General features: G+C 37.3%; 1 protein-coding gene across 1 annotated transcript; it reads right to left on the bottom strand.

Annotated features, from left to right (window-relative positions):
- Positions 1-1,029: 1,029 nt before the first annotated feature.
- Positions 1,030-4,666, bottom strand: LOC143624006 (uncharacterized). The gene is made up of 4 exons (XM_077094767.1): positions 4,252-4,666; positions 2,582-3,396; positions 2,007-2,324; positions 1,030-1,416 (listed from the first exon to the last, which is right to left on the bottom strand). Exons 1-4 carry the CDS (start codon positions 4,664-4,666, stop codon positions 1,030-1,032), a joined length of 1,935 nt encoding a protein of 644 aa, XP_076950882.1.
- Positions 4,667-12,671: the final 8,005 nt, after the last annotated feature.

Below are 12,671 nucleotides of genomic sequence, written 5' to 3'. Positions count from 1 at the left end.
AAATCCCAATCAAACGTACGATGACGTAATAGTGACACATCCGAGATCCTATCGTACGTTTCCCTCTCCGAGGTATTTAAACTGAACCTCAATATAATATGTGGGGTATCCTCTTCACCCATAATCTCGTCAACTGACGACTCCTCAATCGGGATCTCTTCCACCTCATAACGAATACGACGTATACTTCGCTGAGCTATCGGGTCATACTCGGGCTGCCTACGGGGTCGCTTGCGCCTCGCGGGTCTCGAACCATCCTGTTCCTGTCATATCTGGAAAAATAATAATTCCAATAATCAGTTCGTGTCACACGTAATCGTATTGACAACCGTATAGTGTTTCGATCGCGATTGTCAATACGATAAAATAAGAAATACTATATATATATATACATAAATAATTATAAAACTAGAAAAATAAATAATACAAGATTGTCGGGAATGCAAATATAAAGCTTAGAAAATTCGGTTTATTCACCCGAATGGAGTTTAAGTACGGGTGATAAACCTTTTTACTCGTGTAAAGTTCAACTAATAAAAATAATTCCCGACAACCCATTGACACAACAACGAACTAAAACAAATGTTTACAAAACTTTGTCCCGACATTCAAATATTTTCATTCAAAAAATTACCATCCCGGGCAATATCCGACCTTAAAAATTCGTCACGACACATTCAAAAATCCCCACAAATCGAGATAATCATATTCATTTGAAGCCCGACAAACACACTTTTTCATTTAAACACTTGTTTTTATCTTCAATTTATCACTTTTTTTTATCCCGAGCATGCCCGACACCCCAACCCATAGTTCCTAACAATGATTTTTACACCTAAAAACTCGTCCCGACATACAAATCCATATAACCCGGTTCTCACTTATCAACAAATTTTCATTCAAAACAATTCACACTCGACACCCATTAAACCCAATAAATCAAAACAAGTACATAATCAAAGCATAATGACTCGCAATCGTACCTGGGTTCGGTTGAACAAGATATTAAAAAAATAACGGTGGAAGGGACTAGTGTGGTGTACGGCGGAGGTTAGTGGTGGTGGTGCGGCGTGAAGGTGGGGTGGAGACGGTGGTGCGGTGGTCGGAACAGAAGAGACGGGGGATGGAGGTGACGGCGATAAACAGCTGGCGGTGGTACTCGCCGGACTGTGGTGGTGTGTTTGAAACGGGAAGGTGAACAGTGGTTGGGAGTGGGGAGACAGCAAATGAGCAGTTCCGCTGGGGTGTCGGGGAGGCGGTGGCGCTGTGGTGGTGAGGTGGAGTGACGGGAGTGGAGGAGAGGGTGGGTTTGGTGATGGTCGGAACCGGAGAGACGGGAGGCGGAGTGGTGGTGGTTACGGGAAAGAAAACAGAGAAGAAGAAGATAAGATTTATGATGGTGGTGGCGGGTCCCACCTGGACAATTGTTATTATCATTTAATTCTTTTATTTTTATTTTTTTTATGATAGACCTTAGCAAGGCGCTAAAGACTCACCCTGGTGACTTTAGCGCCGCGCTAAAGTCACTTTTTACAGAAAGTTTGCCAGAATTTTTTATGTTGAAAATTTTTTCTATCTTTCAAAACTTTTCATTTTCTTGAATTTCTTAGACATTTTTCAACCTTTTAACTTAAAATACTTACCTGGCACTTTGTTTACTTAATATTTTTCTTATCACACACCCGAAAACACCCTGCTTTTCGTCTTCCCCACACTCGATCTTTGCAATATACTGAACATTCGAGACAAACGATTAGAAAAACAAGACTCATAATACAAAAATATACACTTACAGCGCTGGGTTGCCTCCCAGTTAGCGCTGAATTTAGTGTCTACAGCTAGACACCTCTTGGTTCTTATTCAACCGAATACGTCGGCTCGTTTGCAATGAAGCAAACTTCCGACTCGTGCACTTCTTTATTCAAGTCTGCATCTTCTAAATACGGCTTCAATCGATGTCCGTTAACAACTTGCCTCAAATGATCATCAAAATCCTAGATTTTCACTTCACCATTTTTACCAACTCGTTTGACTTGATATGGTCCCGTCCATTTGCTCTTCAACTTACCCGGGAATAACTTCAAACGTGAGTTGTACAACCACACTCTTTGACCTTCCTCAAACGTCTTTCTCCTCAACTTAGCATCGTGCACTCTTTTCATTTTGTCTTTATAAGCTAATGCACATTCATATGCTTCGTCTCTCAACTCCTCTAACTCACACAAGTTCAACTTTCTTTGCTTACCTGCACACTTATAATCTAGATTAATATTCTTAACCGCCCATAACGCACGATGGGCAAGTTCAACAGGTAAATGACATCCCTTCCCATAAACCAACCGATAAGGAGTGGTTCAAATAGGCGTTTTAAAAGCCGTACGGTAAGCCCATAATGCATCATTTAATTTATTTGACCAATCTTTACGATCAGGTCTTACCGTCTTTTGCAAAATCTCTTTAATTTGCCTATTGGAAACCTCCACCTACCCACTCGTTTGAGGATGATATGGAGTGGCAATGCGGTGGTTAACGCCATACCGTTTAAGCAATTTGCCAAAATTAAAAATTTTAAAATGTGAACCCCATCATTGATTATGACATGAGGAACACCAAATCGTGAAAATATGTTTGATTGGACAAATTTGCAAACAACGGTATGGTCATTTGTCATGGTGGCGATTGCTTCTACCCATTTAGAAACATAGTCAACCGCCACCAAGATATATAAATTCCCGTAAGAATTTGGGAATGGTCCCATGAAATCAATCCCCCAAACATCAAATATGTCGACAACAAGGATTGGTTGCATGGGCATCTCGTCCCTCTTTGAAATGCCACCCATTTGTTGGCATTTAACGCAATTTTTAACAAACTCAGCTGCGTCTTTAAAAAAGGAGGGCCAGTAGAATCCACAAGTCAAGACACGATGCCCCATCTTTTGTCCACTAAAATGTCCACCACATGGTGATGAATGAGCATGGTATAGGACACTTTTGACTTCCTCCTCCGGAATGCACCTTCTCATCACTTGATCGGCACCCACCCGAAACAGGTCCGGGTCTTCCCAAACGTAATACTTTACCTGTGACAAGAAGTGTTGCTTCTTCTTCTTGGGCCAAAATTCTGGAACTGTATCTGCAACAAGAAAATTAATAATGTCAGCATACCAAGGTAAAGTTGAAACAGAAAACAGTTGTTCATCCGGAAATGACTCACTGATGGCCCTAGCATCTTCTTCCTCCTCTCCAATTAATCTGGACAGATGGTCCGCGACCACATTCTCGCTCCCTTTCTTGTCCCTGATCTCCACATCAAACTTTTGAAGTAGCAAAATCCATCTGATCAAGCGCGGCTTCGCATCCTTCTTTGACATCAAATATTTCACTGCACTATGATCTGAAAACACAACAACTTTGCTTCCCCAAATATAAGATCGAAATTTATCCAATGCATATACTACCGCTAGCAACTCCTTTTCCGTGGTGGTGTAATTAATTTGAGCATCGGAAAGAGTTTTGCTCGCGTAGTATATGGCAACGGGTTTCTTATCCACCCGTTGACCCAAAACAGCCCCGACCGCGTAGTCACTCGCGTCACACATAATTTCAAACGGAAGTGACCAATCGGGTGACATTAAGATTGGGGCTTCAACCAATTTGTTTTTAAGCACATTAAAAGCGTTTAAGCAATCTTCATCAAAAACAAATGGTACATATTTTAATAACAGATTACACAACGGTTTTGTAGTGACACTAAAATTTTTTATAAACCGTCTGTAAAACCCGGCATGTCCCAAAAATGACCGGATTCCCTTAACATTAGTAGGAGGTGGTAAATTAGATATAACATTAACCTTAGCCCAGTCAACCTCAATCCCCCTACTCGAGATGACATGTCCCAAAACCGTTCCCACTTGCACCATAAAATGGCTCTTTTCCCAACTTAAGACCAAATTCGATTCCACACATCTTTTTAAAACTTTTGTTAATTCAATTAAGCATGATTCAAAAGATGAGCCGAAAATAGAAAAATCATCCATAAAAATTTCAAGTGAATCCCCGACCATATCTGAAAAGATACTCATCATGCACCTTTGAAAGGTGGCCGGGGCATTACACAATCCGAAAGGCATTCGCCTAAATGCGAAAGTACCGTATGGACACATGAAAGTGGTCTTATGTTGGTCATCGGGGTGAATAGAAATTTGATTGTACCCCGAATAGCCATCTAAAAAGCAATAAAACTTCTGACCTGACAGTTTTTCGATGATTTGGTCAATGAATGGTAGAGGAAAATGGTCTTTGAATGTCGCAGCATTCAACTTCCGGTAATCAACACAAATTCGCCACCCGGTTACTGGTCGGGGAGCAATTTCTTCACATCTCTCATTACAGGTTATCTGAATACCCGCTTTCTTCGGAACCGTTTGTGTTGGACTCACCCAAGTACTATCCGATATCGGGAAAATAATTCCCGCATCCAACCATTTCAAAACTTCTTTCTTCACAACTTCCCGCATGTTCGGATTTAACCGTCTTTGTGCATCATGTGCGGGTTTCACCTCGGGATCCGTGATAATCTTATGCATTAAAATAGACGGACTAATTCCCCTCAAGTCTACTATGGTCCACCCAAGTGCAGCCTTGTGTTCTTTCAGCACTACCATCAATGCCCTTTCTTGATCTTCTTCTAAATTTGAGGCGATGATGGCGGGTAACGTATCATTTTCTCCCAAAAACACATATTTGAGGTGTTTTGGGAGTTCCTTCAACTCGACCACTCAACTCGACCACTGGAGGACTCTCAAGTGAAGGTCTCAATTTAGAGTCAATAGTGTCTGGTAGTTTCTCCACCTGTTGAGACCATGGTGGTTTCCCAATACTTCCAGCATACACTTCAACCGCTCTTTCCTCTTCCTTTAACTGATGTGAATGCTCTACTGCTGACCTGCAACAAATAACACACTCCTCTGTGGCATTTTCCTCATTTTCATGAGGATTCAACCCATCAATGATTTCAGCTGCGAAGCATTCATCACTCACCAGAGGGTTAGAAACGTTTGAAAAATCATTTAATCGAATATTTTTATTCTTGAAAGCCATGTCAACTACCCCGGTTCGACAGTTTATTAAAGCATTTGCGGTTGCCAAAAAGGGCCTACCGAGACTCACGTTCGGTTGCCGTTTTGGGTCAACTGTGACATAGTCTAGAACCAGAAAGTCAACCGGGTAATAAAAGTCCTCGATCATAACAATTACATTAGTAACAATTCCCCTAGGAAGCTTAAGTGTCAAATCGGCCAATACCACGGCGGTGTCAGCTTTTCTAAGTGGACCAGAATCATATTGGTCATATAAGCTTCCCGGGAGAATACTCACCCCGGCTCCAAGATCCAATAACGCCCTCGTCATTTTAAAATCGCCCACTTGAATGGGTATTATCGGTGTTCCCGGGTCTTATAGCTTGGGTGGGAGGATTCCCGTCAAAACCGAACTCACATTAGCCGTTAAATCGACCTGCTTGGGCATCTTATGAGTTCGCTTTTGAGTACACAAGTCCTTCAAATACTTAGCATATGCGGGGACTTGTTTAATAGCATCAATGAGGGGTTAATTAATTTTTACTTGTTTAAAGACTTCCCACATTTCCTCCTGTTGTGGGCCCCTCATTTTCAGTGATGATGTTGCGGGATTCACCAATGCCCGAGGAAATGGAACGGTTTTACCCGTGGAACCCGTCTCCTTGGCGTTTGGTGTTTCTTTTTCCTTTACCGATTCGTTTAAATTTTTAGTTATTGAATTTTTCGGTTCATTTATTGGTCTAATCTCCACATCATCATCACTGTTCCCATTTTCCCCCAAATCTTCCACCATTCCTTCCACAAAGGAGGATGGTGGATTTACCCCGTTATCATAAACCTTACCATTCCTAAGGGTACTTACCTGGTTAATGTGGGTATTCTTTCCGTTGGAGGAATTGTTACTCTGATGGCTAGGATTCTTCAAGGTGTCACTCGGTAACTTGGTTGGAGTGCGCTTTAGGCTCGCCAATTCTTCAGCCAGTTGACTCACTTGTTTATCTCTTGCAGCATTTGCCTTCTCTTGGAGTTCCATCCTCTGATTCATTTGCTTCAATAACTCCATCACATCCTTAATCGACTCCTCTTTGTTACCAGATGAATTCCCTTGCCCCTGCTGAGAACTCTTTTGATACCCTTTATTGTAACCCCCCGAGTCTCTTTGATTGTACCCACTCTGACCGCTTCCCGAACTGTTACCATACTGTTTCTGGTTTGACTGATAACATGTCTTCTGAAAACTACCTTGAAAGTTCGGGTTCTGTTGCGTGTTCGGATTTCCATAACTGAAGTTTGGATGATTCCTGAGGCCCGGGTGATAAGTATTTGAGTTCATATTATTGTATTTCCTTTCACCCTGCACATAATTGACCTCTTCTTCTTCAATTTCCTCATCTTGCACAACCCCACAACTCGCAACCTCGTGTCCTAATTCACCACAACCTTCACATACCGGATATGTTTTCCCTGACTTTCCGGCTCCTTGTACACCTGCAACCAACAACCTGTCCATCTTCTTTTCCAGTCTATCCATTCTATCATCCGACCCATGACTTTCAACTACTTTTACCACTGACCTTTTTGACATCCTGTTTGACTGTGCTTGTCTTTTTGAATTACTCGCATGTCTCTCCAAATGTCCCCAATCCTCGTTTTCGTCATTTGCAAGAAATGATCCATTCGTGGTGGCTTGGAGATCACGAACATCATCATTTGAGAGACTATAATGGAATGCCTTTATCAATTCCCATAAGGCAATCCCATGATGTGGACAAGTCCTCAACAATTGTTTAAACCTTTGGAATGATTCATTAAAGGTTTCACCTGTGATCTGCTGAAAGTTTCGAATGTTGTTGCGAGCCTCTGTGGTTCTCTGGGGGGTATAATACTCATCTAAAAACTGTTGTGCCAAATCCCCCCAAGTGAAAATACTGGTTGATGGCAACGATAAAAACCACTGCTTTGCCGCGTCTTTCAAACTGAACTGGAAAACTACCATCTCCACCTCTTCCGTAGTAAAACCTTGACTCGATATGATTGCGCATATCGAGTTGAAATCACTCAAGTGTAAGTATGGTTCTTCTGTAGCCTTTCCATGAAATGTCGGTAATCCCGTTAAACTGTTCTGCCTTACCGAAAAAGTTCTTCCCCGTCTGACTGGAATGATGATCAGTAGAGGATTCGTAGCCACTTGTGGAATGAAGTGGCTTTGAACGCCTCTAACTGGTGGTGGAACAAATGCCCTTGGAACTCCATCATCAAAATCATAGTACGGTTGTTCATAGTTTTGTTGCCGTCTTGGTGCTCGATCTCTCTGATTTTCTGGATGATTCTGTCTAATTTCTTGGTCATCACGGGGATCTTGTTGCTGATATCGACCCCTCCGGTCATCTCTACGCTCCTCCTCGTAACCAAAATCGTCCCCTATGTGCCAATTTTCCACCCGTGCATAAGCATGATTAATCTCGGGTCTTTCCTCTCTCCAATCATTGTGTCTTTGACGGTTCACTGGAGCTGATCTGATTGACAAGTTGTCATCCATGTTTCTGGGATTACGGTTAACGTCTCTTCGGTTGAACAGATTGCGGTTTCTGTCACGGTTAACATTCTGGTTTTGTGGAACTGGTTGCTCTTGGTTATTTGGTTGGTACATATTTGGGTCCCTTCTGTTTAGGGTACTCATAGTCTCTTCTTTTGGTGTTCTGATTTCAGGTATTTGGTTTAATATGGGTTTCTGAGCTGCTCGGTTTTGTCTTGTTGTTTTCTCGATTTCAGGATCAAACTGGAGCGGCTCCTTCTCACGGGAATATCTCATCTGCATCAACTTGTGAAGTTACCTGCACAGACACAAACACTAACACCCCGCGTAAAATCAACGAAGAAAAATTAAAAACAAAAACTAAAAACTAAGCTAAACTAGCACTTTGCGCGTTGATTCCCCGGCAACGGCGCCATTTTGATGTAGATGTCGTGCTCTAATCAAAAACAAGTATTTATAAGACTTAAATACCTATAACTAGTACGGGTAAGTAAGGTCGTCTCCATAGGGAATCAATGGAAAGTGCAAGTAAAGTTCATAATTATTAATTAATTAACTACGGTGGACAAACGATGTCAAGCGGTTTATAAAAGATGATTTAATAAAAACACGATTACTTTAAACGAACTGTAAACAATTATGAGAAAACGATTCACTTCAGGTTCAGGTAATGTGATGACCGACTAATCACAGATTCATAAGATTAATTCGCAGTAATTACAAAACCTAACAGTTGGGATATGAGGACAAACGATACCCTAACCGAATTGTTGACACAACTGAACTCCGGTTTACCCAATTACCAGTTTAAAATATGAAAATCAGTTATAAGCAATGACTAACGATTATTGGTTCAATGACATAAGAGCTAACCCTACATGTGATGAACACAACCAGAAAAGTGATGCAAAGTTTGACAATCAAAATCATAAACTGTTTAAACAATCAATTCGTAATGTAAAACAAGATTAAAAACAATCAATCAAGTTCATACTCATTCAAAACATAGAATCTGATCAAAGTTAGTTTACACAAAAACCTAGCCTAAAGTGAATACAATGGTTTAGCCTGACATCGGCATCACGAAGGATTCGCTTATCTGATGAGATGATGAAAGCATGCGATGAACGGACGAACCGGAGGCTTCGGGATGATGCAAAATCGTCCTAGGGCTTGTACTTGGTTGAAGGAATGAAAGATATCCCGAATGGGGGCTGAAAAAATGATTATATCAAAGTTAGGGTTATTTTTCCCGTCAGGAGGATCTTAGCGCGTCGCTAACATCCCAGGGGTGTGATTTTCGCGCCGCGCTAAAGACTCAAAATTCTGATGATCTTAGAGATACGCTGAAATCACCATCAGGACCCTTTAGCACCGCGCTAAAGGCGTCTGACAGAAATTTCTTTATTTTCATCATTTATTTTGCATAGGAAAGTGTGCCAATCATCATGAGTCTTCTATATCTCCGTTCCAAGCCCGTAATTCATCCCGATAAGCGTCCTTAATGTCAAGTATCCTGAAACACATAAACACGCTTGAATTACCAAAGTTCACATAATATTTAAACTAAAAATAAACAAAAACTATAATAATATACACGACTTTTGCCCGACCATCACTTCCACACGTCAAACTTTGATCACCATGGTCCAAGTAATCTGTTACACGATTTGAAATAAATAATTATAACTTTGTTAGAAAAATGTACTAAATTTTTGTTATTCTCAAATATATTTACCTCTAGATATTCCTACAAACGGGTCCCTAACAATATCTTCAACATGTATATGTTCGTCATGCATAATGTTACTCGTATTAGATGAACCTGCTAAAATTAAAAAGTTAAAATTATAATAACGAAAACTATTGCTAAAATTGGAATGTTGTATGTTGATGTGTTCTTCTATAACTTTAATTTTATATTCATAATAAAATTAAAAAAAAAACATTTAATATCTAAATGCATACCAGCATTAGCACTTACATGTGATGAAGTTATACTTTCGTTGACGCTTGAGATGGATGTATGTTGATGTCTAACAGACGTATTTGAAGAGGAAGCTATTTTTTGTCATAGGATATGTTGTTACTGTTTGTATGTAAAAGTGTAGTATTTTGAAGTCTTAATGTAGATGCATGCAGTTTAGATATTCTATTATCCTAAATTAGTTTTCGTACCTTTCCGTTTATCAGCAGCAATTTTATTAACAACTGTAAACAAATATGAAGCAAAGGGAAAAGTATGAATATTAACAGAATTATACTTAATTACAAAATAGAATGGTAAATGCGACATACCGTTCGAAATATCCAATAAGGGAGTTCTTGTTAGCTCAATTTAAATAACAAAAATTAAATCAAATCAAATTAATAGATAGTAATTAACGTATCTAATTTATGCAGGTTAGTATAATATGTAAATTTAATATAAATAATGAATGTTTTAAATCTTAATTAAATTGCTATTTTGAATAATTTAGGTAGGTAAGTATAATGTATAAATTTAATATTGATGTGATGATTGATAAAGCTAATAAGGAATGTTTTAAATCTTAATTAAAATTGTATTTTAAATAATAATTTAATTAGAAATTACATGAGTGTGCCACTTGTCAAAATATTAGGCTAACTAAAGGGTTTGTGATTCAACCAACATTTTTGTTTATTATAATAGTAGATCTTACATAAATAAGTATATGTAATGGATAGTTATAAAATTGATCACACACTCAAACTTCACCTTCATATTTAAGGTCACTCAGGTTCTTTGTAATTTCACCTTACAAATTTCACCTTACATATTTAACAAATCGAAATTCAAAATTATCTTCCAATCTATTTCAATTTTAAATCCAATATTATAATCTCTACAACTAGTACGAATTATTTCGTACTTTCGTTTTAAATATTACCCGGGTTTGAAATATATTGTTAGTTCAAATACTATCATTTGGAACAATATTGAACAATATTGAAACATATCATTTATTTATAATTACAACATTTGCATTTGATTAAATTTATATTATGTTACATATATATTATGTTTTAAATTTGTTCCACCGCATGTAACACGAGCACTATCCTAAATCAATATTAGAATCTATGTTTCTTTTAATAGATTTGAATCACTTGAATCTTGCTAATGTTAGAAAAGAAAGGACACATTTGAATTTGGAAAATAATGTTAGCGAGAAGGTAAAATGGTTGTTAGAGTGTGAGAACTATGAGTCAAATTTTGATAATCTTCTAAACTCTTTGGAATTTAAAGATTAAATTTAAGGTAACACTTATTAAATAACTTAGTTATGCATGAATTTGTTGTTTAAATTTATCATGTTTGTAGACATGTTTTTCCACCCGTGTGTAACACGGGCTATACCCTAGTAAACAATATGTTTATGTGCATATGGATGAGATCCCTATATCATATGGGTACCGAAAGTATTGATATCAAATTTAAATAAAAATAGGTATAATACTATACTGAATGTATTAGTTCGGTATTATATAATGCCACGGTACCGGCTTTGTTTTGTTTTCTTTTTTTTTTAATCTTAATTGATCGTATCAAATTCACTCGTAACCGGTTATCAATAAACCAAGAATCATATCAAACTTATACAATCAGAAAACCACAATATCAAACTTAAGAAAATAAAATGTTCCAAAACCCGTATCAACTTCTATTGAAAAACAATAAAGAAATGTACAAATACAAGTACTTAATATCAGATATTGGAAGTTACCTAATAGTAGGTATCGGTACCCAGTATCTAAGAAAAACTCTACATTTTTCAATTGGTATCAAATACCTAAATACTAAAAAAATATCAGTACCAATAATAAAAATACCAAATACCAAATTTAAAGAGAATGGATACCAGTTACCATATTGTATGTACTGGTTTGATAACGATACATAAATGGCCTTGGTATTAGAGAAAATAAAAGCAAATGCCTTGGCGATTAAGATCAAGAAAGTGAATCCAACCAAATTCAGTATGATCGAAATATGGCTATTTGGTTTGTTTCAATATATTTCGCTAATTATACACGTGCTTATAATACTGTATTAAATTTTTTTCTTAATTTTTGTTAAAACCTACGTATTTAGTCCCCCATTTTTCTCTTACACTTTAATTGATCTTAGATTTTTTTAAAATTATTATGAAATTACATTTATATTGTTTTTAGTTGAAAAACCTCTTTAAGAGCATTCATAATCCATTCTCTTTTAATTAAAAGTCATTGTCTTTTCTCTTTTTTCTTTTAATATACATGTCTTACATTTTTCTCTTTCATTCATAACCATCTTTAAAAAAACATTAAAAAGTTAGTGTGAGTAGGTAGTGTTTTTTAAAATAAATTTTTTTATTTTTTTTTTCACTGACAACCGCTTTCTATAATATACAAAAGTCGCCCACAAAGTATAGATAATGAATCATAAATCCTCTAATATCCACCATCTTTTTTTCACTCAAACTCTGAGTAACCCAAAAAACAGAGTGCATGACTAGCATTGAATTTACTAATCACACACACCGAAAAACTTAAAAATATTACATAACTAGGTTATAAACCCGTGTACTACACAGGATTGAATAAACAAGCTAAACTTGACAATTATGTTTAACATGCCTTAACAAAATTAAATGATCAAATAATAAGATTTGACAATACGTAACTAAATAATAGGATGTATAAATAAAAACAACTTAAATTTCATTTCTTAGAATGTTCTATGAGATACAGCATATATTACAAAGCCAAATTCCATATGGAGCACTAATTCACTTTATAACAATTTCATCAGTAGGACTTGGAGACGACAATTTTATGTATTTATATTGGCCATACACAATTTTATTTAAGAAAATGTATTTTTAATGCCATAATGACGCTTTAAGTGTTTTTTCTTTGCATTCTAACAAAAACATAATCTGTTCAAAACAGTGTTTCAATATGAAGGTAGATATAACAACCAACTATTAATGCTTCAATCGTTTATAGTGCGACCCATTTCAAGTGAATAAGAAAATGCCAACCCAACCC

Source organism: Bidens hawaiensis, unplaced genomic scaffold (assembly GCF_021521415.1).
Source record: "Bidens hawaiensis isolate Kalapana, Puna unplaced genomic scaffold, B.hawaiensis_p1.1 tig00003653_1, whole genome shotgun sequence".
NCBI lineage: Eukaryota > Viridiplantae > Streptophyta > Magnoliopsida > Asterales > Asteraceae > Bidens > Bidens hawaiensis.
This window is presented reverse-complemented; position numbering and strand designations above follow the sequence as displayed.